Raw genomic sequence first — 24,809 nt, forward strand, 5'->3', positions numbered from 1 at the left:
GGGTTATGGAAGAGGGATACCTCACATTTAGTGTGATCTCCATTGCTGATTTTAGGGCAAACAAAGATATTTGCCAAAAACAACAGTCGCATATAAAGAGTCGTTTTAATTGTGTTTGGTTTTTTAAGTTGTTCTTTTTTTTAAACTTTTTTACTCCTTTTTTACTGCTTAAGTAAATCTTGTTCCATCTTTATTGTTTTTTGTTCAACCTTCAAATCTAGCACTATGTATGCAGTGTATACTGTTTACAATAATGGGCAAAGAAGAATCTATCTCAGGATTCTTTAGACAGAGTAGGGCTATGTTGGTTGGTAGGCAATATCAGGTAGGCAAAGGTTCTTTAAACGTCATGCTCAAATTTATCATTATTATTATTATCATTTTTTAATTTGGAATCTTATTGATGTAAAGTTGGTAAAACATTCGAAAGAGTATTCACAGTTCTGAAAAAAATCTTTGCACCAGAAACCAAGAAGGACTTTTACCAGAATGATTGGAAGAGAAAAGTCCGGAAAAGAAGTGAAGCAGCTTGTGATCTAAAACATATCACATTGTCTTTCGAACACGGTGGAGACAAAGTTATGACCATAATATGCAGCATTTTTATGAAAAGTAAGTAAGTTACTCTTAATTCAATTATCTTGGGTTATTATTTTCTCGACACTATAAGTGGTGAAGTTTTCAGAAGTACTTCGATGCAATCAGCACAGCAATGATATCGGTCTAATATACATCTTTATTATGAAGGTAAGTTTTCATTATAAAATTCTCTGGACGCTATAAGTGGTGAAGCTCGTTATTAAGCTCCAACGTAAAATTCAGTACATTTACCGCATACACAGCAAAACTTACATAAATCGTTTAGAAACTTTAAATAAATGACCTGTCAGTGACTGCTACGAGAGAAGTTATGTCATGATTTTAGCTTAACTCTCTTCACAGCAGTGCTCTCATAAGCTGTCATTGTAAAACTGCTCACATAATGTGCAGCAAGCATTATAAATAATAAGGCAATCTGCTGTAGGTGTCATCCCCTCCTGCTTTAATAAATAACTGTTGCAACTATGAGTCCCCAGATCTCATAGTGCTTGCACTTCATAGTTATACTGGAAATCACTGCAATATAACATGCTTTACACGTTTCATTTTTTGCAAAGATGAGAAATTAAGAACTGTTGAGCTCTTCTTTGTCTTCCAGTATCCCTTAAGACATTTATCTCTGGTGGTTCATCACATCAGCATGATATACTGCAAAGAATAAACAGCTGCTTATTCGGGCATTTTTGCAATTTATGCATACAGACAAAGATCAGAAAGTTATGAATGTTTCTTTACTGAAAGAGCAGAAAGATTAACTGATGTGCCTCGTCAAAAACATACGTCAAAGCTGTTAATCTGTAACCGTTCAAACAGGCCAACTATGCCTTTTCAACAGTTGCAAGCTGTTACCAGTTGATAGTTTTCACCGACTCTTTTTTCATATAGTTTGGATTTTTTTTTACCAACTTGGTGCTTCAGACCAAGTTCCTCCTTTCATTATCAGAAAGCCTGTTTAAAAAGTTGTATAACTGCAGCTGACATTTGCTGCTGTTGACATACCAATGAATGAACAGCTCAAACCTCAGAGTACTTTTGTATTACAAAGTTCACTCACCTTCAGTTCCTTATCTAGGCTATATAGGCTCACTAAAACTATTCTTTTTTCCTTCTCTTCTGACCTTTTCATCAGAAATTGCACAGTGTGTAAACAAAGCAAAATTCTGGTGGCTTTCAAGTTTATTTCTGTACAAGAAGCAACAGACAGTTTGCAGTGTTGTGGGGTTTCGTCATCTACTTGGAGAACTCCAGTCTAATACAGCCTAACTGATACAGAATACTTGTTGAGCTGAAACTTGTTTTGAGTACGCCGTGGACTCTTCTGAGCAGAACATCCCTCACTACAGTAAAGACACTCGACAGGTCAGTTCATGTTTCCTAGTTGTGTAAGGTTGAGGTCCATGGGGACATCAGCTGTGATTATATAAATAAAATTGAATTAAACTGAACTGAACTCAATTGAATTAAAGGTACATTTAAAAATAGCAGCTATGCTTGAAGTACAAGAACGGCTAAAGTTAGATCAGGTATGATTTTTATTTTTATATTTTTTTAATAAGAAGAGTCACAGAAGTTTTTTACATTTGCGATTATTACATTTCACACATATTTGCTTATCTGTCAAATGGAAGAAAAAATAGCCTGAATGAAACAGATTGAATTCAATATTATTTATATAGCCCCAAATTGAAACAACAGTTGCCTCAAGGTGTTTGATATTCTAAGGTTAAGACCCTACAATAACATAAAGGAAACAGAGAAAACCCCTGCAATCATATGACCTCCTATGAGCAAGCATTTAGGCGACGATGGAAAGAAAAAACTCCCTTTAAACGGGAAGAAACCTGCAGCAGAACCAGGCTCAGGGAGGGGATTATTTTTTTCTGGGAATCTTTTATATTTTATGCTTTTATTCATGCTTTCATTCAATAGTTAGGTTTAAGCTCTGAAAACATCTTGGTAAGGTATGGACTGAAAAATGATTAGGTACAGCAAAACGTTGTTTCACTTAAAACACACTCATGTTGACAAATGAAGGGCTGAGAGGGCCTGATCCTTCTCATCAGTGCATTAACCAGTGCATCAAGACACAGACACCAAAAGACACCTTGTGCATAAATGAGTGACGCCAGCTATTTTGACAGAACTGCACTAATGGATGCCCTGGGAGTGAGAATGGGCTTGAACGACAGCTAATCTATAGTGTATGCAACCAAATATGATCCTGGTCTTAGAGAGCTCTTTCAGTGTTGGCCTGATGACACCAAAAGCTTCCACAGAGAAAACAACCGACCAATATCTGAGGTTTGAGTAAGTCAGGTTCCAGCTGTTACTCTATAAGCAGGTTCTAACCATTTACCATCACCCATTTGCATGCTCTTAAATCGATTCCCATGAAGGTATAGTAATTATGATCTGGCATTTATTTATTTTAAACACTTCAAATTTCATGAAGATTTTAGATGTGCAACTTTTAATGAGTCAGTGGTTACACTTGGTAAAAGCATGTCTTAAACCCTGGCTGTATGACTTAAAGGACTCGCACATAGCAGCCAAGGTGAGTGAGTTAGGTGGGAAAACACTTTGTGTCCATGATTATCTGCAACTTTAGAAAAATCGGTAAGTAAAAGCTAAGAACTTGTAAAAATTCATTCATTCATTTCTTTTCACCTTCACAGAGTGAAGCACAGAGATGCTTGTTACAAGTGCTGAAAAGTAGCCGTACAATCAAAGCTGATTGAGATAATTATGCAATAACCATTAGCTGAAGTAATAACTGCTCTCATTATGCTGTTGAGAACTGAAAGAAGGCTGGTGACTGCAATGGGTCAAACCAAATGAGGAAATTACTACTAATTTACTTTTTATATATAAAACCCAGCAAAGTTTAAAATGAAAGGGGAAAAAATCCATACCACACTTTTTTCCACTTGAAAAAATGAATAACTTCCTTTTTCCACAGTGTTAGTCATTAGCTTGTGTGATGAATAAAAAGGCTTAACTAAATCTGAATCATTTGCTTTATTAAATTTCATGTTCAATTTCTCCAAGCCTCGTTAGTTACATACTCTTAACTCCTGAGTGAGTATGAGTACAGGCAAAGCCCTTTAAGTTTTTATTTTCCTGTGCAGCTTGTAAGCCCCTGAGGAGTTTCTCATCTTAAATTCATAGTGATGTTACAGATATATCACCAAGGGAAATCAATGCAAAGTCCCAGTTAATCACAGAAAACCCCAGCGTTTTGTTTGATCTGAGTCTGGATCTGTTTCCTAACTCTGTGCTATACGAGTATGAGTTACCCCACACACACTGAGGGTAATATGAGTAATCCACTGTCCTACTATCTAAAGAAATACATGCCCTGTTCATGATAAAACATAGTGATTGAAACCATATGCGTTAAGGCATTTCTTATGATACAACCATTCTCCAATACACTGCACAAATGCAGAGTTATTCAAGTCCATAGGAAATGTGCCCTTGTGTCCTCGGGGGAGCCAGAGTGAATGGGAAGATTCAGGATCCACTGGGCTGGAGAAGGACTACATCCCACAGGGTCCCATGGGGAGAAAGACACAGATGCAGCATTGATCCTGCTGAAAAACACTGAATGGCTGGAAGCTTGAGTAAGTGTCAGGTTTCCCAAACGGAAACACCAAGCTAGGCTGGGAGGAAGATCAGAGCTATGAATGTAAAATTTGCAGATTAGCCTGGAGCATGTCAAATTAGCAGAACTAATGTGTGCTATTTGCCAATATTTTACATATTTTTTCTTTTTTTACCATGTGGTCCTGTGTCCTGAGTGTTTTGTGCAATAGCAATAATAACAAGTCTTTTTTTGAAAAATGTTGGGTAGCATTTTGTTTTTCGATTTTTCACTATTATTTAACAGAACAAAAACAAGTAGATCCATTTTAGCTGTTAGAATCTGATATTTTATACATAATTTAATTTCAGTGTAAATAAATAACTATTAATTAACTGCTTGTTGATATCAATCAGTTAATTGATTAATTGTCTCAGCACTAAAGACGATTGAGATCTTATATTTAATTCTACTTGGACTCTAAAAGTAATCACCATTATGTATCCTGGCATTTTTCGCCAAGATAATCACACCATAAATTGTTTTTATATCAGCACTTACCTTGAGCCATCGCTATAAAGGACAAAAGCCACCAGGAGGCAGATACTGCAAATTGCTGTGGACAAAATGAGGAACCTTCACAGTGGTCATCCAGTGGTCATCCAGGAAACAGTAACCACACATGAGAGGACCCTCTATGGACAAGACAGGATGCTGCACTGTAGAGGAAACAAAACAATCTCACCCCTGCTGCTCTTCGATTTGCGCAGCGTGAAATCACAGCCCTGTTTGTATGAACAGGAGCCGTGGCCACCCATCAGGTAGTCACTGTGGAGAGAGGTCCAAGAGGCCCTCATGAATTAAGGGAACATTCATAACGTCTCCAGGGAGGTCTTCTGATTGCCTGCAGCACTACTAATTGATTTAGTACAAGGTCGCAGCCTGAGTGACGGAGGGCAAAGGGAGGAATTTCCTGTTTCTGCATCTATAATTCAGTGGCTTCCTGTGTATGTCAGAGAGAGTGCTATTGTATGAAAACACATTTAGTAATTCACATATGCCTGATATATATCTATAGATAGAGACACAGTATCCACCTTTAACTGAATTAGAAGTATATATATCAGCATTTCTGATGCTGTAAATCTGAGATTACCTGCAGCCCTGTCACCTTCACCTTTGTCAACATCGGCCATCATGTACCAAATATTTTATTATTAGATACTATCCAAAAGCTGCCCCAGAGGCAGTTTTTGTTCGTCCTGCAATACCTTTTGAATTTTTTCACAGTGTGTTTAGTGGCGACTTCTGTAGAGTACACAAATGTGATCTGTTGAGTTACATGCAGGTGACATACGTTCAAAGTGACATGAAAGAAACACAGAGAATGTAACATCACATTTGCAGGCGGATGATGAAATAAACCTTACATATAGGAAAATTACAAGAATTTAAATTTATATATATATATATAACTGAATTTACCATGTATTAACAATAACCACTAGTGGTGTATTCTTCTGCAGCGATCATGTGCATCATTGCAGAGCAGATGGATTGCTAACATGGCCTGTTGTCAATAATCACTTTCGAAGTTTAAATGCATTAACCCTGCTCATCAACAATAGTGGGTGATGTTTTGTTTGTGGGAGCTGGTCTGTTAACTGAAGTTGTGTTGCATGGTGTGCAAGCTGTCCAAGTCAGCAGTCTGCCAACACTCCCCACTGCGCTGTCTCTTTGAAGGTCTGGTGGATTTCCCTCTGGTGTCTCAAGACTCTTCTACTAGCCACACAAACAGAGCGCCAGCTTCATGAGAGAGGCCTTTGTTTTTGTTCTTTTCCTCTACAATGCTTGAGCCGTCCTATTAGATTTGAACAAACACTGCAGTGTTTGAAAAACCTGTGATACAATTCCTTCAGTTAGAAGATGAAGATGGTCCATCATCTGAAACATGGAGCGGGGCTATTTTCATCCGAGGTATTTTAATGGCTAAGAAGTGTCTTCACAAATCCCACAAGCAATAAAGTTTCAACAGAAATTGCCTATATGAACCTAAAACCAATTTCAGGGTGCATATTAGTGTCCTTTTTCAAAAGACAGAAAGCAGCCCTTACTTTAACTTACTGAATATGTCAAACAATTTGAGTTTGAGAGCACCTCGGCTGGATCTACGATGGCCCTTAACTCCCCAGTGTCTGAAATAACACCAAGTCGTTTTTGTAACCTGTGGACTAGAGGAGAGACAAAAAGAAAGGGTGCACTTTATTAGCTCTGAGCTAGACGTCCATGTCAACATGCAGACCTTTCACCAAGAAAAAAGGAAAGAGTGGATCCACACTGGATTTCAGAAAGCCTGAAGCAATCTGAGTTTCTCTTACTCAACCACACAGTGTGCCCCACTGGCACCACCCCCACATCCTCCCCTAAAAATTGATTCCCCATCACATTTAAGAGAAACATCTGTCACTTCAGGGGCCTTCATTCCATGTCACACTAAAGAGGTTTATGTTAACAAAATGCTAAATGCCTCCTGAGGAACCACAGCAGAATTACAGTGTAGGGCAGGGGTGCCCAATCCCGGTCCTCGAGAGCTACTATCCTGCAGCTTTTAGATGCATCCCTACTCCAACACAGCTGAATCAAATGGTTTGATCTCTTCAGCATGCCATCCTGTTTGGCAAAGGCCTGATAACAAGCCATTCATTTGATTCAGGTGTGTGGGAACAAGGATGCATCTAAAAGCTGCAGGACGGTAGCTCTCGAGGACCGGGATTGGGCACCCCTGGTGTAGGGTGTGGGATTTGTTGGGTGGATCACGTACCACGGAGTTTCAGGCCTTAATCACATTTCCAGCTTGCGCTCGGATCCAACTTTCCATCCTGGTGGATTTTGCACCCCTAAGCTCAATCATGAAACTTTTTGGAATAGTCTGCTTTCAGTAAACACAGGCTTTCAGAAGCATTTCCATCTGGAGAATAAGACATTTACGGCATCTTAGTATAAACAGAAACACCTGATGCAGCAACTGATCTGTGCTTGTGCAAGATTGTGATGTGAACACTGAGTCATCTGGGAAATTCTGACTTGTGTGGGGACACCGGTGCACATGTTTTGAGCTTTGAACATGCTCTTAGTCGTTTTTATTTTTTATCCGTTCATTTCATTAACAAACATTAGATGTAATGGAAAACTGCTGCTAGATAATATACTTATTGTTTGTTCCAGACGTGGCGTTGCTTAGTAATTAGATTATGTCCTGAGGTGATATTGATGCCTAAGAATAACTCCTCCAATAAAAGTCTCCCCCGTCTTGCACAAGGCTTATGATGTGAAATAAATTTGAAAGATTCTAGAATATTTAATTTCAAATCCACCTGGAAAACAAATCCAAAAGTGTCGTTTTGCATACAAAATGCAGTCTGTGTACCGTACGTTCTAAAATTACAAATGCAATTATTTGTGAATATAACACGTGTGTATGAAGAAAATAGTTGCTGGATTATTTCACCCTGAAATCATAATGACGGGGCTTTACAAGACCAAGCCTCTCATGGGCTCTTTTTATGTGTAATCAATGGAAATTGTGAGGACTTCAAATAAGGACCCCCACCCCTGACCCATATGCTGGTCAAAGCATGTCCCCGGGCTCAATGGTAATGAAGGAGGGAGGATGGGTGGGCTCACTTTCACTTTTTCAGGCCATTTCGTTTGGGAGAGAGTCACTAAATTTATAGCTAACGTACTATTTTCTTTAAGTTGAAACATGGAGATCAAGCACCTTAACAGACTCACTGTGACAGGGTTCTGCAGACATTTTCATCTGAGTTGTATGGAACGACAAACTTCTTATAATATAAAGGCTGTAAGTACAGATGGTTAAAAAAATTTAGGCTTTTTGAAATGATAATTTCACCTATACTGTATACTGTGTGTCCATTACATATTTACATCAATGATTTTCACACAGATCTCAGCCAAAAAAAGCAGCTATATAACAATTTGATATTCTCGTGTATCTGCTTGTTGTGAATGCTGCTGTTTATCTCAATCATCTTTGGTAAAACTAAGTGAAACTGGTGTCTGATCTCATTCACGTCCAATTTTCTGTGAAAGTTTCATATTGTAATTGGTTCACAAATGTGACCTTTTTAATGATGAACAGTCCATCAACCAGCTGCCCACAGGATGTGAGCGAAGCCCTTGATATTGGAAAGTGTCTTATCTAGACAAGCCATCTTACTACCATGCTTATGGTTCTGACTTGCGAGAATAAGCTGCACATAATTGAATATTGTTGCTGCTTTTGCATCCCAGACTTTGAAATGCCACAGCCAAAAGAAAGTATTAGCCTCATCCAGCAACGATGTGTTGAATGTCCTACAAGAGATATGAAAATAAGATAAGATGAGATAAAGCTGAATAGCCAGTGTGTTTCAAATGCCTCATTTGCACTACATGAGTCAGACCATGTTTGGTCTCAGTGGGAATGTCTGGCTTGACCTTAGAGAAAGAATGCATCCAGGCATTCACAGCTGACCTCTTTCACATATAGCACAATGATCTTTTTTTTAATTGTCCAAGTCTTAATCTTGCAGGAACTATAAATATAAAATTCACATCCTATTAGCCTCAAACCCGAGCTGCGGAGAGTAAAAAGAACAAAACAACAATGGGTTGCTGTGCTTGGAAAATTGTCCAGAACAACAAATGCTGACACAAAATATTACATGAAGTCTTCGCACCACTTCATCAACTTATGCATATTCTGTATGATGATATCTTTTTAAACTTGCCTTCTCCACCTTTTAATTGCTGGTTTGTTTGTTTGTTTGTTTGGTTGCTGTGACCTATTGACCTCTTGTATTAATTCCCTCCTATCTTTCTATTGGTGTCTTTTATTATGGTGGTACAGCTTTTATCTTGCTATTACCCATGTGCTGTAGTCATTCTTATTGGTAGCTTTTATCTATGAACATAACTCGTTATTTTTATTTATCCGTTATCAATGTTTGAACCTTTTATTGTTTTATGTAAAGCACTTTGGTATGCCCAAGGCTTTTAAATGTGCTCTATAAATAAAGATTGTTGTTGTTGTTGTTGTTGTTAGGAACTGAACTGTAAATGGATGCATATTGTTTCCATGTATAATACAAGTTTTTGATCCAGAGTGGGAGGTCTGGGGTTTGATCGCCCCTGGAGCGCAGAGTCTTTTGATGTTTTTACTGATTTCATTTGATTCTTATCAATAAACGTCTAATTCCTCAACACAAACTTTTTTTGGAGCTATTTCTCAACCACAACTAGACGTCCATAAAACACCTCCAGGAAACAGTCATTCAACCTCAAAATATGTGCTGTAGTTTTCTGTTAGGAAGAAATACAAAAATCTGACAACCACATCAGCAACCCTATAAGACTGCAGTGGCAGACATGTACTACTGCTAGCGTCTGTACTTGACATCATCAAATTTGGGCACAGTAAACAGCACTAAAATTACCACACACCATATTAACAAATAAATAAAATGACTTATTACAGTTTCTTTGAAATGTCTGCTTAAGTTTGTGCTCTGGCCTGCTCTCTTGGGGTTGGCTTAGGCTTCTTCATCATGTGGTGGGGGCTCTGCCGGGTTTCGGGCGGTTCTCAGAGATCTGGGGTGGCTGGCCTCTAGCAGGGTCAGCTGCCCGCTGCCTCTGGTCTCCTGACACCCCTTCCCTTGGCTGTTAGAGCTCCGTCCGGGGCCTCCCTCTTCTCACGGCCAGGGTGGACACTTGGTTGTCATCGGGATACTTGGCCTCAGATCTTTAGCTCTCGGCTGCCGTGGATGGCCGGGGTCTCCTGGGTCTTTCGATGTCTGCCGCTGGCTCTTGGGGGGGATGGCATTATTGCAAACTCTCACCCTCATTTTTCAAGTACACTCTATGCTAAACGCTAACACAGAGAGAGAGAGAGAAACAAACACAGCAAAACTGTATATTTGTTGGTGTACCTTCCTCTGTTTAGCCCCCCCTTCTTTTCTCTTTTTTTTCTCCCCTGCTTTCTTCTCTTATCTTTCACCATTCTGACCTTTAACCCCTGTCTCCATCAGGATAACATCCACAGGACAATAATCTAAATAATAAAATTAAGTAAATAAATAAAACAAAAACAATAACAGGAGCCTACAGATAGTCTACGGTGCTCCTCTTGGGAAAGCAAAATATGTTTGGCACAACAAAGCATTCAGACCAAAAGTCTCCTTGCTCCTGCTGGACTGGACAGGTTAATAAAACAAAACTGTGCAGTGTTTAAATTGAAGGAATTTTCCCTGTTCAGTTTTTACGGTTGTTTTTCTGTAGATCTTAACCATGCAGTAAATTTTTAACCCGAACAGTGCGATTGGCCTTTTCACTCAAACAGTAAAAGATGAAATAGACAATATGGGACCTCATAATGCTGAATCCACTGCAGATCTTTTAAGTGTATTCACAAAGAACGCTTAAATCAATGAGTTTCAGAAACATTAGCCATGGCTGGTGGTTCACTTGTGTTACTGCAGTCGTACGACCTCACAGCAAAGCTAGTTTTATACAAAAGAGAGTCTGCTGATAAAGTGGACTTGCTCTCCATTCTTCTGTCACAACACTGTCTTATTTCTACTGTATGTCTTGCCGTACTGTAACATTTGTGATTCATAAAACCTCCGTTTGGATGATTCATAACTCAATTCTTCATGTTCCATTCCACAGGCTCAGGCTGCACAGCAAGATTTATACGATGCCGTGGAGGTCTTTAACGTTTCTCCCTGAAGATGAATGTGAGGTTACTGGGCTCCCCCACAATGTTTCAAAAGTTTCCCAGATGACTACATGGCAGAGGTACTGCTGACACTTTGTACTATTTTGACTTTAACCAAGGAAATGGTTTCAGCTGAACTCAACCACATAAATCTCAAACACTGATCAAATCCAACAGTTCACTCAGCAGCGATGTTTGTGTTGTTAAACTGTGTTTCTCTCGTGTTTATTTTAATGGAGGGCGAGCTAAAGTGCTATAACCTTACTTCAGGTCGGGTGATTTCACATGGAGCAGTCATTCATCAGCTAGGTTGTGGTGTAGCCCTCCAAGGCAGCAATGGTATCCATTGGGTTAACCAATCTGGACAGTGCTAATGTAGGCTGGAGATTGTTTCCATATGGGGTCCATTTCAAACAGAGTCACTTTGATGGGGTCTAAAAATCAGCTTCATTTCATAGTTTGACCACTTCAAGCAGGCGATGTGAAACAACTTTCGCACTACCAGTCATAAACAAAACAGTCGACCTTTAACCTTAGCGTATAAATCACGGACAGGTAGCCAAAACATTTCACAATGTTAAGGTTTTAACTACCTAACCCTTTACTTTCAAAGCTGAATAATACATTACTTAAGAAAAATAATGTAAAATTATGACAGCTGTGTTCCATAAATCAATATAAAAATATTGATTTAAGGAACACAAGTAGCAAAATAAGGCAGAGAAATTAAATTATAAAACTTAATCAGATTTTTTTACCGAAACATCCCAGACTGAGCCAAATAAGAATTAAGATACTTTGTATGAAATTAGGCAAAACTGCAGCTAATAGAATAGCAAATAACTCAGTCATAGTCATTTCAACACGTTACATCTAAATCACAGTAAGTGCCATTGGGGTATACCTTTATCTCCAAAACCAAAACCTGACAAAACCATTTGAGTTATTCTGTATTCTTTTGTCCAGATTTGTAATTTATGCACCTCTGTGTAAGACTGCAGCAGTACAAACCTGCATGGCCTCTCAGGCTGAGAGAAAAGAAACCTCTGCAGTACAAATGTGGAGCCATTTCAAGTAAGACTGAATGTTCCCTACACATAACATTAACAGTAAAATGTACCATCTTTTATCTCTTTAAATAAAGTCAAGTACTCTCCCTCTTGTATCTGCATAATATGGCAAAGGCAGGATAAAGAAATGTGCTGCTTTTATATCATTGTAGTCTTTAGTTTGAAGGGGCTTTTTGTACTTGTCAGAATAAGAGACTCATTCTCTGAATAGTAACAATTGCCTTTCATAAAGCTTTTCCCACTTCCTTTTTTCCTTTCCTCAAACACTTTTGTCACTTCCCACTCCTTCAGTCCTGAAATGAGCCTCTATCTGCCCAACTTCTGTCACAGCAGACTGTGACCTCTCTTTCTTTACTTGAAACAGCCAGGCTCTGTGATGTGGAGGCCTACAACTACATGCCTGGCTGCGCGGGATTGACCGTTGCAGCGGGCTGCCACAGCAAAGACGACATTTCACAGCTACAAAGCTCCTGCAGCGTTTCTGGAATCGCTTCACAGGGTGACAGCTGATGGTGTGGGAGCTTCAACTGAAGGATGTGACCAGAGGTCCGACTTCATACGGTGCTAGGTCCCAGGTGTGCATCGTTTCACAGACATAATGCGTTCTATTATTTTCCATTTCTCTTACATGCATCCGTAGTGAATAAGCGCTTGATGTAAGTGCAGCAAAGAGCAGATACTGGAGTAAACACAGGCTGTTAATGGAGAAATGTCAACCATGTACAACCAACAGAGGAAAGAACAGAATATAGTCAACTTTAGAACTACACACTTCAAATAAATTCATTGTTATTTAGCATCTTAGATTCTTAGTGCCCATATTCATAGTGATGGAGTGACAGGCAGTCAGCAGTAGATTACCATAATTGACTGCTGGGGGGTTTTGTGCTTGTTTTTACTACTAATTGAAGGATAATTTGAGAACATAATTTGCTACAACATTTGCTATATTTCTCTCATTGTCAAAAAATCCTTTAAAAAAAATCTCCAAGTGGCAGTAACAGCGATTGCCATTATTAGTCTTTGGAGCTGCTGTGGCTCACTGATGTGTTTTCAATAGTTTTTAGACAAGAATAGAGCTCTAACCACGGTGAAATAAGATAAATGTGGTGTTAGACACATAGCAGATACTTTGCAGAAGGATCAATTCATTGCTTTTGGACCTTTAATGGAATTTGTCGAGGATAAAAGGGCCCAAAATAAAAATTAAAAATAAAAAAAAGACAACTGCTGAAGACCTAACCTCTTTGAGAAAGACAATTTGACTAAGTTAATGCAAAAGGACTGAACAAATATTTTACAAGTACAATTTTCAGCAGCAAAGACAGGAGGCGTGTAAAACAAATAAATGACTCAACAGACATCCAATTTCAATGCTTTATGCCAGAGCAGTAAAAATGACAACTGCTAGGCTCCTGTTATATTTAAATTTTACATGCGACTTACAAAGCCATGTTCTCCTGTGCCACTGCGCTGATTGCTAACTGAGAAAATTGTCGTTCAATATTTCCAATCTTTGTTGAGCAGCTGAAAACACTGCGATTTGTGATTACAGTCATTGTTGTGATATTGATTCACGTACAGCAGCAGCAGCGAGTTCACTCATATGGAACCGTGGTCTGAAATACAGTTCTCAACAAAGGGCAAACAGTTACTGACAAAGCAATTTTCCACTCAAGGTCTCCATAATGCATTAAGTAAGGTTTAACTCAACCCAATAGATCAAGAGGTGGAAACCAAACTATATATTCACCGGCTGGATGTCTCCCATATGACAAGGCTGTAATTAGGCCTATAAATAAAAAGCCTGAACAACACTGTATGCATAGTCATGTAAGAAACATATATTAGGTAAAACAGAAGCACCTATGAACCAACTGACTTTTGCTGAACTGCTTTGTTTTCTTTAAGAGTCTTTAGAAACAAATGTTACATTAAGTGAACTTACATGTCAAACACATTGCAAACGCCAATTTTAACAGTTTTTCTTTGGCTCTTTACTCCCAACACAACAGATTACAGACAAAATACCTACACTATAGGATATAGACCTGACCTTGTGCTAAAGCTGCTCTTATCCTCTTACTGTATACATCGGTGGTGAATGAAACTTCTATTGTGACAGCGGTGCTGACAACAACAGATAATGAATGTTTGCCAGAACTCCAGTTCAATTCTCCAGCTTCCTGGAAATCTGCTGGAGGAAAATAAGCCATTCTTCCAAACGGCATCCCATCATTTGGTGTTTTGATGATGGTTTTACAAGTGCTCTCTAACTCTCCAGTGTGTGTGTGTGTGTGTGTGTGTGTAGACCTGCTGATTGTGAGGGCAGCAATATGTGCCTCTTGCATCCTGAGGATGGTAGATTTTCACCTTGGAATAGATCACCTACTTCAGGATTGCAATCCAAGGACAAAGGTGACCACCCAGAAAAACTTTGTATTGATTTGGAGTGATGCCAGAAAACTAAAAGGTTTCAATCTTTACTCGTTTTTCTTCAAGTAGAACGAATATTTGGGATTGGGTATAGTTATCCTTGGAGAGTAGTAGTATTTTTACAAGTTGTCCATATAAAATAGCTTGAGAGAGTTCCCTCGCTGGCTTCTCTCTCTGCCTCCCTGTGGACAACCAGAAATCCAGGAAATATTCATGTTACACTACTGCTGCTTGCACAATTAGCCAAGCATTATTCACTCAACACTTAATAAAAAGCCATCACCGTGCAGTTCAAATAATTTTAAAAGGAGCTCCAAAACATCAATTTGACAGTTTTAAGTCCCCATGTGTTTGAATGGCACGCACTTTCTTTGTTCCACTGTAAACCACCAGTGTGCTGAAGTGAAAAAAAGAACAAACATCAGTCTTACACACACACAGGCGTACATCACACAATTTCTGTGACTGATCTCTAAAATAAGCGCTGTGTGCCAACAGGCCATTTTCGACACACATTGAGACACCAGTGAAATGCAGATCATAGTCTGGACTGGTCGTTAAATCTTCCGGGCTTCATGGGTGCTGAGCGTGGTGGCAGGAATGGGAGGCGGCTGAGAACAATATGGTCAAGTCTTTCATCAGACATCTGTCATCTCATCTTCCATCTCATCTCCCTCTGTTTCACCTTCTGCCACACCTTCTTCTTCCTCTTCCTCCTCGGATGTCACATCCAATTCATCCATCTGGGAAACGCACTTTGGACACGAGCAGACAAACAGGTAGTTCTCCCTGTGAAGAAAGTGTCCCACTGGTCACATTGTTTGCACCTCTGATAACAGCTCTTTTTAATTAGAACCATTCTGCACTTTGCTGTTAAGAAAATCTTGGCTTTTTAAGTGGCTTCTGTGCACAAAAGCAACCGACTGTTCAACACTGTAATTAATACTTCCGGACCACAACACCATCCTGTAATGAAACGACACCTTCTCGAGACTGAGAATTAACACAGGATGCTCTAACACCATCATGCATCTCAGAAACTTGCAAAGAAAAAAAAAGCTGTTGGATCATGCTGATCAATGAGCAGAGTGAGCACAGGAGTAACCATCAGACCCACTAGCCTATCTGCTTCGAGACATCCTATTATTGCCTGGAAGGCTTTTTATTGATCCTGATGGAATTCATAAGAGTATGACCCCGTTCAAGTGAAGTATCCCAGGGATTACAGATGTTTACCTCAGAATCTTATGTCTGCTATGTCGGCTTCGGTCCCGCTGACAGCAGTCCAAATAACTGATGCAAATCTCCTGAAGATGGAAAAGACACACACACATACACGCTCCTGAACTGGCTGAAGAATCCCAACATCAATATAATATTACTGTACCATAACAGTTACAAACTACTCGTATTGCAATTTTTCCAGATTTTGCACAAAACATTTTCCCAAAATGCCGTCGCTTCATCATGCAGGAGGTCGCTCTGCCCTGCTCTCTCGCTCTCCTGGTACAAAACGCTTCAGTCTTCGCCAGCATTCAAAGGAGATCTTTGCTGTGAAAGTAGCACGGCCACTGTGACATTACTGTGCCGCGCGGATGCAAGGCTTCTCAATCTTTCTGACAGCTTGACTAACCCGCTCCAATCCTTAAAGTCTCAGCCTTTTAATGCCCCCTGACAAGGGGGCACACAAATGTTCTGTGCAGTCTATTTCAGGCCAGAATTTATCACTCAAAACCCAGACGTGTCAGCTCACCTCTCCCTGGTTGATGTCACAGAGGGCACTGAGGTGAAGGAGGAAATTGTTGTCGGGGAACGACACCTCTGCGTTGGGTATGCAGCTGTGGTTACCTGCAGAGGTCAAAGAAGCATATGGTTGTGTGTGTGTGTGTCAGGGGAGGTTATCATACGGCCTTTTAGCCCAGACCAACAGCATCTTTAATCTGAAGTAACAGTTTTCATAAGAGAGACATCATCAGCACTTACATGAGCTTTGAAGCAGAAAGAGTCCAGACCCCTCGCAGTTTAGAAAGTCTCCGGTTTCTGCACAGAACAGACAAATTATGCATATTTCTGACCTTTGCTTGGATACGCACGGGTTTATGTAACAACCACAGCATTGGTCAACACACATATACAAACTAACTCAGACAATTCAGCCGTCGCAAATCTGCTCAGTTGAGACAAAAAGAATTTATTGTAGAAAATACTGCAATACTGAGATAAAACTGACCTTTTTCAATGTCCTTGTACAGCTGGTCAATAAAAGAGTCCAAATGCTCCCTCTGCTGGGCAGGAAGCTCAAGTGCATCGCAGGCATGAACCCACTGGCTCAGAGAGCTACGTTTGGATAACAGAACATAAAGACAGTGGAGTGTTAGAACCATATTGAGCCCCAGTGTTAAGCTGGTTAAAGGTTGCAGTGATATTTACCTGGTGCCAATGCCTTGTCCGTTGGTCCCCACCAAAGCAAACAGAGAACGGAAACCCTCAGGGACAAACCACTGCAATACAGTCACACCGTTAATCATCCACGCAGGGAGCTGGCAAATTAGTAACTCTTTTGGTAATTAATACATTTTTTTCCTCTTTGATTATACAAATCAAAGAAACTGTAAGAAAATAGAGCAGTCAGATTTTCACTTCAAGCCCAAGGTAACTAATACAAACAATTATAATGAGGAGAAGAAGAAACCCCTCACATTTGACAAGCTGCGATCAAAGAACAGAATTCCCAGAAAAAGTCTGAGCGTCCGTTGGAATAAACCAGATTTTGATTACTCAGAAATTATGACGTAATCATAATTTAAGTCTTTTTCTTTCAACTAAGCAAACTGACTCATATCATACAAGTAGGGTGAAGGACATGGTTTTATTTACTTGTTTTTGATAAAGTTCAACCATCAACTTGCTAAACCAAGTAGTACGTTCTTTTCTTCCAGCCTAACTCTGTTGCTATGGCATTATTTACCTGTACAGGGAAGGGTTTGCTCCATATGACCAATAGTGAACATGGAGCTTCACAGTTCTTACAAAGGCCGCAAACAAAGACGGTATAAAGACATGAAGGTAGCTTCAAGGTGCAAAAGTTAAGCCAAACCCAGGAAGCGCCTTGAACCTGCATTCTATCTCAAAGCTAACAGATGGCGACAGCTGTGGTTGCAAAAAAAAAGGACTTCTGATCCTGTAGAAGTGAAAAACAGCATTCTGTTTCTACCTCTGCAAACACGTTGGGCTTTATCATTTCAGGTCATATTCAATAAAAGAGTTGATTCTATTCTGTAAATCATCAGGAGGATTATCCATGCTATGGTCATTGAAGATTTGTGACAAATAAGCTGGTTGAAAGGAACAAATCTGCTCTGGCTAAAGCCAAGAAGGAAAGCTGCAAAAAGGTCAATCGTGAGGAAACGTATCAAAACTATTTTATGCATTTCATTATGAAGTCTAAACAGAAAACGAGCCGTTTCATGCTGAAACTGTTGTCATGTTCTTTTGAGACATTTTGAACCCAAAAACACAGGCAGGTATTTATAGTTCATTACTTTCTCTTTTTGTCGTTTCCACAAATTAATGTACTATTATTATTTAATCTTGGACCACTGTTGTGTCTCAGTGTTGCAGGAAAACTTGTAAGCGAATGGGATTGTCTCGCCAAGTATGAAGGCGGGCAGTACTGCACACTGGCATCGTATTATGGTGAAAGTGTTTGTGCCACATCAGACTACAAGGATATAAATAGTATTTTCTTGTCCTATAGCTTAAATAAAATATCCATATATCTTAAGCAGCTGAAGTATTGTCCAGCATCATCATCTGGACCAATACTGGGCTCTGGGAGCATGTGAGGGCATTTTTCTCAATTTTCCTGTGATTGCCAAGTGAGATAATAATGATTAGAGTCACTGGGCACTAGGTTTTCATGTGTTCAAAAAAATAATTAAATAAATAAATAAATAACCTGTAAAAATGATTTAATAGGTCAAACAATATTAAGGAGGCAAAGGCGGCCAAATCAATCAGAGCTGTCAGCTCTAATTCCACCAGTGAGCAGCTTTAATTAGCTGTCTCGAGCAACAACTGCTTTCTGTGATATTTTTGGCAGCATTCTCTAAAAAAATGAATGAACGCTGGATTGAAAACAAGAGGAAACAACGTGTGCTGTGGCTTCACAGAACATACTTACCCGGCCGAGACGGTCGTCATAAAGTGCTTCTGTAAAAAGGCTGTGCAGCAAGGCCAACTGCCCCTACAAAAATACGTTGAAATAACTTCATGTAATATTTTACATAACAGAAAATACACATCACTTGTATGTTTGACGCCTGGCGTGTGTTGCTTACTCGAGCTGTGAAGAGCTAAGATCACCATAACAGCATGACACTGTGTTTGAATTTGAACTTTGGACTTTTTGTACCTCAATGAATTCACACGTCAGGCAGAAATAAGAAGAAGGTAACTCACTCTGAACTGTTCTCCTAGGAGCTTATGGGCGATCTCCTCTTCCTCGTTGGCTGTCCGGCTGCAGAAGTGAGTAAACAGCTTCTGCAAGTGTGCTTTATCTTTGGCCTGGAAAACATAAATAATGTTTTGTGACTTACTGAATATCTCCCACACACCTACTTGTGTTTTGCATGGTTTGTTTTTGGGGGTGTTTTTTGAAAGGGTTAAACGATAGTACTCATTCAAACCTGCACAAGTAATCTTAACATCCTATAACAGAAGTCAACACTTTTTAGAGTTTTCAGAAACTAATAACCAGGACTTTTAAAATGAATACATACATCACACTGTGATTTGTTTTCTGTCAGTCTGGTGAAAAGAGGAAAGTCTGCAAACATTAGTCTAGTGACCCTGTGACCTTTCAAAAGTTAACATGTAGCTTTTCTTGTTTACAGCACCTGAATCGCAGCAAAGTTCATTTCAAGCCAGCAATAATTTCATATAGTTTCATTTAAAAGTGAAACATTAGCAACACAGAGTTTTTTTAAAAAAAGGAAAATCTAATCAGGTGCAGCATATCATGTTCCTTTACAGAGAAGCGTTTGTATTACATCTCTAATACTGAGCATAAGTACAAACACTTGAATATTTTCAAAGCTGTAAATCAAAAGTCTCACCTGTTTTACCATAGCTACCATTTTGGCCATAAGCATGATGCTGGAGGTCTCAGGGGGATAATGCATACTCCTGAAAGAAAGCAGCAGTAGGTTATTGGGGTGAATTAGAAAGTCAGCGCTCCCAGAAGATGAACGTTTTTAAAATGCTTCCTCACCTCCATGCATCTTTGAGCTTGTTGACGGGGTGATCAGGATCTTCTTCAGAAGGACCCAGACACAGAGCCTGATGGTACTGATCTGCCGCTGCCTGTCGACACTCGCTGCTGCAGTACATCACCTACAGAGGGAGCAGAGGCCGGGGGATTGACCCCAAACAAAAACATTCGAAATGTTAAACTAATGAGGAAACTGGGTTTATGGTTTATAATTTCTTGAATCTGCGGGGCTGAGTAAAGCACTATGGCTTCGTGTTTTTAAATCACTGCTTTTACCAAGTTCGCAGTGACTCCGGGGATAAATTCATCACCGAACTCTTTAATCCCCATTTATGAGTTTAAGTTTCCTTTGGAGAAATCAGGAAAGTTATGACTTTCTGGAGAATGAAATTTACTGGAGCCAGTTTTGAAGTTAATAAAGGACATAAAGCATTTCTGGAACATCATCATCATCATCCATTCTGAAAAGCAGATCTGATAAATCTGCATCCAGCACTCGGTTATACTGAGAAAGCAGTGAGCATTAAAAGTGAAGGTGTAGCGCTTCAAAAGCCCCAAAGCAGAACGGCATGAAATTATGTTTAGTTCACTTTAATATAGTCTAAGCGTTGCCTGCCTGTTTGCTTGTTGCAGGTACTGTACAGGCTCATTTGCCACTTTATTAGGTACGCCTTGCTAGTACTGGGATAGACTCCCTTTTGCCTCAAAACTGCCTGAACTCTTTGTGGTAAAGATTAAAAAGGTGCACTGTGGTCATACAGGGGGTTGGACATGGTCAGCAACAACACTCAGGGGCTCAAGGAATGCCATAACATACCACCAACACCATTACACCCTCACCAGCAGCCTAAATTGTTAAATGTAATACGGATGCATCCGTGCTTTCATGTCATTTATACCAAATTGTGACGCTACAATCTGTATGCCTCAACAGAAACCGAGACTCAGACTAATCTTCTGTTGTTCAAACTGTAACTTTAGTTTCCCGAGTGGTACCCGGTGTGGTCTTCTGCTGCCGAAGCCCATTTGCTTCCAGTCTCTGTAAAGCCTAGAGAAGGTTGTCTGGGCAAATTCCAGTAGATCAGCACTTTCTGAAATAGACCAACCCACCTGCCACCAAAAACCTTTCCACATTCAAAGTCATATAAAAGTGACGTTACTACAATCTGTCTTCTGTCCTCCAAGGTGACCACCCCCATACAGATTAATGACATGATCAGGATTAAGTGCTCGGGACTCCTCAGCTCTATCGCTTAAGAGATTCAAATCTGTGCTCCAACTACACCATTCAAAAACCCTCCATTTTTGTATTTTTGACTCATCCTTTGGTGAATTTTTAGTTTTTGTGGTCAAATTCTCGCATCCAAATAATAACCAAGCCCTTTCTCGAACAGGCATTGATCCTCTACTGCAAAAGAGGATTAAATGTATGCTCTTCTAGTAATGGGGGGGGGCATGTATTTACATTTTCATGTGTTAGTAGTGGCCTCTAAAGATTGATTAGCAAGCAACCACCATTGATGTAGCTGAAGCTCTTCCTTAACCACTGCCAGGTTAAAATCAATGTTTTGTATCTTATATTGACCTCACCAGTTGCTGTGAGGGTTTTACTTTCACAAAAAATTGCAAGTTATACTTTTTGGTAGTGGACTGTACTAAAATAGATTTACCTGGCACTGAAGGCATGCTTGATGCTGTTCTGGGCGTACACGGCACAGCTCAGGATGAGGAAGGCTGAGTCCAGGGATGCCGCTAAGTCTTCTCGCATTCCCCTCTGCAGTCTCCAAAGCACGTAAGCAGTATTCACAGGCTGTAGGGGGCATGATGGTAGAGCCGGTGAACAGAGATGACATCACAGCAGGGCAGCATTGAGATGATAAGTTTCATTGTAGATCCACATGCAGTATACATGCAGATTATTTTGTCCAGTTAGTCCAAAACCTCAATAATCAATGAAAAGATGCAATTATAAGTCTTATAAGTGCTTCTCTATATGTGCATCAAACATCTCACCTTTATATTTATACAAAGTGTTCCACAGGAATTGGGCAGAGACGAGAGGCCGCTCAATGAAAATGGTTTCTCCCTTCTTTATGCTCCTTTTGGCAAAGAGACCCTTGCCCTGTAACATGAATAACTAACTGTTACTGCAGCCTTCAGTCACTACAGAAAAGTTATAGACTATGAACATTTTACAAGAAATTAAAATGTAAATCACAGTGGGACCTAAAATGATTCATTTCTTAATCACTATGTTTAAGAAAACTCATAACTTGCTGCAGCCCAAACATGTTTTTCCCCAGAAATTGTAAGTTGTTGTTTTCATTTTTTCATCCACCAATCACACATCAACCAATCAACATGAGTAAAAACTGTAAGGAGGAGGAATAACATACTGCTGCATTCAGTCCAGACAGACCACTTAAAAAACAAGCACCACCATTTAGAGTCCACTCAGTTTATTAATGCGACTATATTAACAATCCACTGGTATTTGCATTTATAACAGCTGATTAATGAAGAGTAACAAAGTAAAGAAGAGATGGCAGAAGTGCCCTTTCTAGCTTGTCCTACAGAAATTCATTCAATTTTGTGTGTCTGAGAGATATCTCTAGATAGATAGATAGATAGATAGATAGATAGATAGATAGATAGATAGATATCTGGCTGTTACAGTAGGTGAGCTGGACAGGGCGTAGAAGGTCATCAAATGAAAAGCGGACCAGAAACTGCTTCTTTGTGCAAGGAGGGACAGGAGGAGCGATGGAAGAGGCCTACAAAATGACCCCCAAGGGCTATTCTGTGCATGTTACTGACTAAAGTGCCATAAAAAGACTCCATGAGAGCCCAACATGGTTTAGCGGGACCTGTGCTCACAGGCTGTCATCCTCCAGAGAACACCAGAGAAGGCAGGTCCACCAGGGGCTCCATTCTCATTCACAGATGATGTGACCTGAAAGCTGTGGAAAACGTCATGATGCCTGCAACATCACGTGTCAAGAGAACTGATTACATTTGTCTATTTAAGAATTTCCTTAAAAGAAGAAGAAGAGGAGAAAAAAAACACACACACGCACAGAAAGACCAAGTTAAAGACGTGAACTTGTTAGCACTCTATCACAGTTATTATTATTAGTGGACATGAATAGTAGGGGTAATTTTCAGCTAGTAGTTCTTATACTGTGATATTAGCGAGCTAAACTTTGGTCTCTGGAAGCTGCTGTCCTAAATTTTCCTGAAGGCAACATAGAAATCAAACCCTTCATGGAGGATTTAGACAATCATTCAATCTCCACTGTGTGTCATACATCAGCCAGTCGTGCCTGGCTGTGATCCGCACTGACAGCCGACATACGACTACAGCACCGCCGCTTTAAATCTGTGTTCAGCCGCAGATTTCTTCTAAATCCATTTAATATGAAAATCACGGACAACTCTGACCTTGACATTGTCGATAAATCTGACTTCCACACAGCTGGACACTTTGCCGGGGTCCACGCAGAAGGAAAACATGTCATCCACGGGAGCAGCCATGTTTCAGACGACCTTTCAACTCTGACGTTGACGTTTTATTTGTGAGACAGGCGGCAGCGACCTCTGGTGGTGAACAGAAAGTTGCATAAATGTTGAGAAGGGTCTGCGATTGGGTAGCTGTTGTAAGACATTCCGCGCATGCTCAGATCATGCGCTTTGAAATTAACGGGAGTTTTTGTTCGTTTGTTTATTAAATAATCTGAAAACAGTCGAAATTAAGCAGATACAATACGCAGTCTTGACACAGACGGACGTTTTTAACGGTGTTTGGGACTGATTATATCTGGCCATGAAGTTAGCTTAGATGCGCAGACTGATTCGGACAAAAACCTTTTTGTCTTCTTGATTTATGGAGGGGACTTTGGATGCCACTAAAAGCAAAAAAAAATTAAAGTGTCGACTTTTTAGAAGCGAAAAAAAGCGAGTGTGTCCAATTAGTGATCAGGAGGGGGAGGGGAGAAGTGTCCCCGGGACAAGTCCACAGTAAATATAATAAAAGCATGCAATACTGCAAAGATAAAACACTCAACATGGGAACACAGCAAAACATGCAACTTCAAATAAATAAATTTTTTTTGTTTTTAAATCCACCCTTCCCCCGGATGACATAAGGACAAATTAGTCAAGTGAATAGAATAGAATAGAATAGAATAGAATAATCCTTTAATTTTCCCACAAGGGGAAATTTGGTTGTATCAGCAGCAAAACAAAAAAACACACATATACAAACAGAGCAGGACACAGAACAGAAACACAATTTTTACATATTTACATCATGGACAACAGTTACGAAAGCAGAGCACTGTACAGTTATTAAAATTAAATTACAGATACGTGGCAAACCCAGGTTGTAGTGTGCAAACAGAGCAGGATACTGAAAGATGTTTAAATAGTTGAGAATATTTAGAATAATTAGAAAAGTGCAGATTGTGTGATTGTATCTGTGCATTAAAAAGTAGATATGTAACTTTCAATAAGTTAGTGTGTATATAAACTGAAAAAAGTAATGTGCAAGTTATAATAATAATAATAATAATAATAATAATAATAATAATAATAATAATAATAATAATAATAATAATAATACATTTTATTTAAATAGCGCCTTTCAAAGCACCCAAGGACACTGTACAACAGATAAAAACTGGAAATATACACAATGATAAAAATAGAAGATAAAAGTTAAAACATACAGAAATTTAAGAATAGGCAATTTTAAACAGATGAGTTTTGAGGGTGGACTTAAAAAGAGAGAATGAACTAATATTTCTGAGGTCCGGGGGTAGGGAATTCCAAAGTCGAGGGGCAGAGCAGCTAAAGGCCCTCCCTCCCATTGTGATCAGACGAGCAGAGGGAACAGAGAGAGAAAGAGAAGATGAAGATCTGAGGCAGCGGGATGGGACCTTCATCTGTAATAAGTCAGAGAGGTACGGTGGAGAGAGAGAATGAATAGCCTTGAATGTAGACAGAATTATTTTAAAATGGATGCGAAATTTGACCGGGAGCCAGTGAAGTTGCTTCAGGATTGGGGAGATG

General features: G+C 39.6%; 1 protein-coding gene across 1 annotated transcript; it reads right to left on the minus strand.

Moving 5' to 3' along the window:
* Positions 1-13,178: 13,178 nt before the first annotated feature.
* smyd5 (SMYD family member 5) lies at positions 13,179-23,312 on the minus strand. Its single transcript, XM_085433863.1, has 13 exons — positions 23,181-23,312; positions 21,753-21,861; positions 21,410-21,549; positions 19,740-19,861; positions 19,585-19,654; positions 18,929-19,033; positions 18,651-18,713; positions 16,898-16,968; positions 16,698-16,804; positions 16,451-16,507; positions 16,221-16,315; positions 15,704-15,774; positions 13,179-15,256 (listed from the first exon to the last, which is right to left on the minus strand). The coding sequence occupies exons 1-13, from the start codon at positions 23,271-23,273 to the stop codon at positions 15,106-15,108; spliced, it is 1,254 nt and encodes a 417-aa protein (XP_085289989.1). The 5' UTR covers positions 23,274-23,312; the 3' UTR covers positions 13,179-15,105.
* Positions 23,313-24,809: the final 1,497 nt, after the last annotated feature.

This window comes from Copadichromis virginalis, linkage group LG2 (assembly GCF_057382275.1).
Source record: "Copadichromis virginalis isolate Kocher_CV1m ecotype Utaka linkage group LG2, C_Virginalis_male_GT1.1, whole genome shotgun sequence".
Classification (NCBI taxonomy): Eukaryota; Metazoa; Chordata; class Actinopteri; order Cichliformes; family Cichlidae; genus Copadichromis; species Copadichromis virginalis.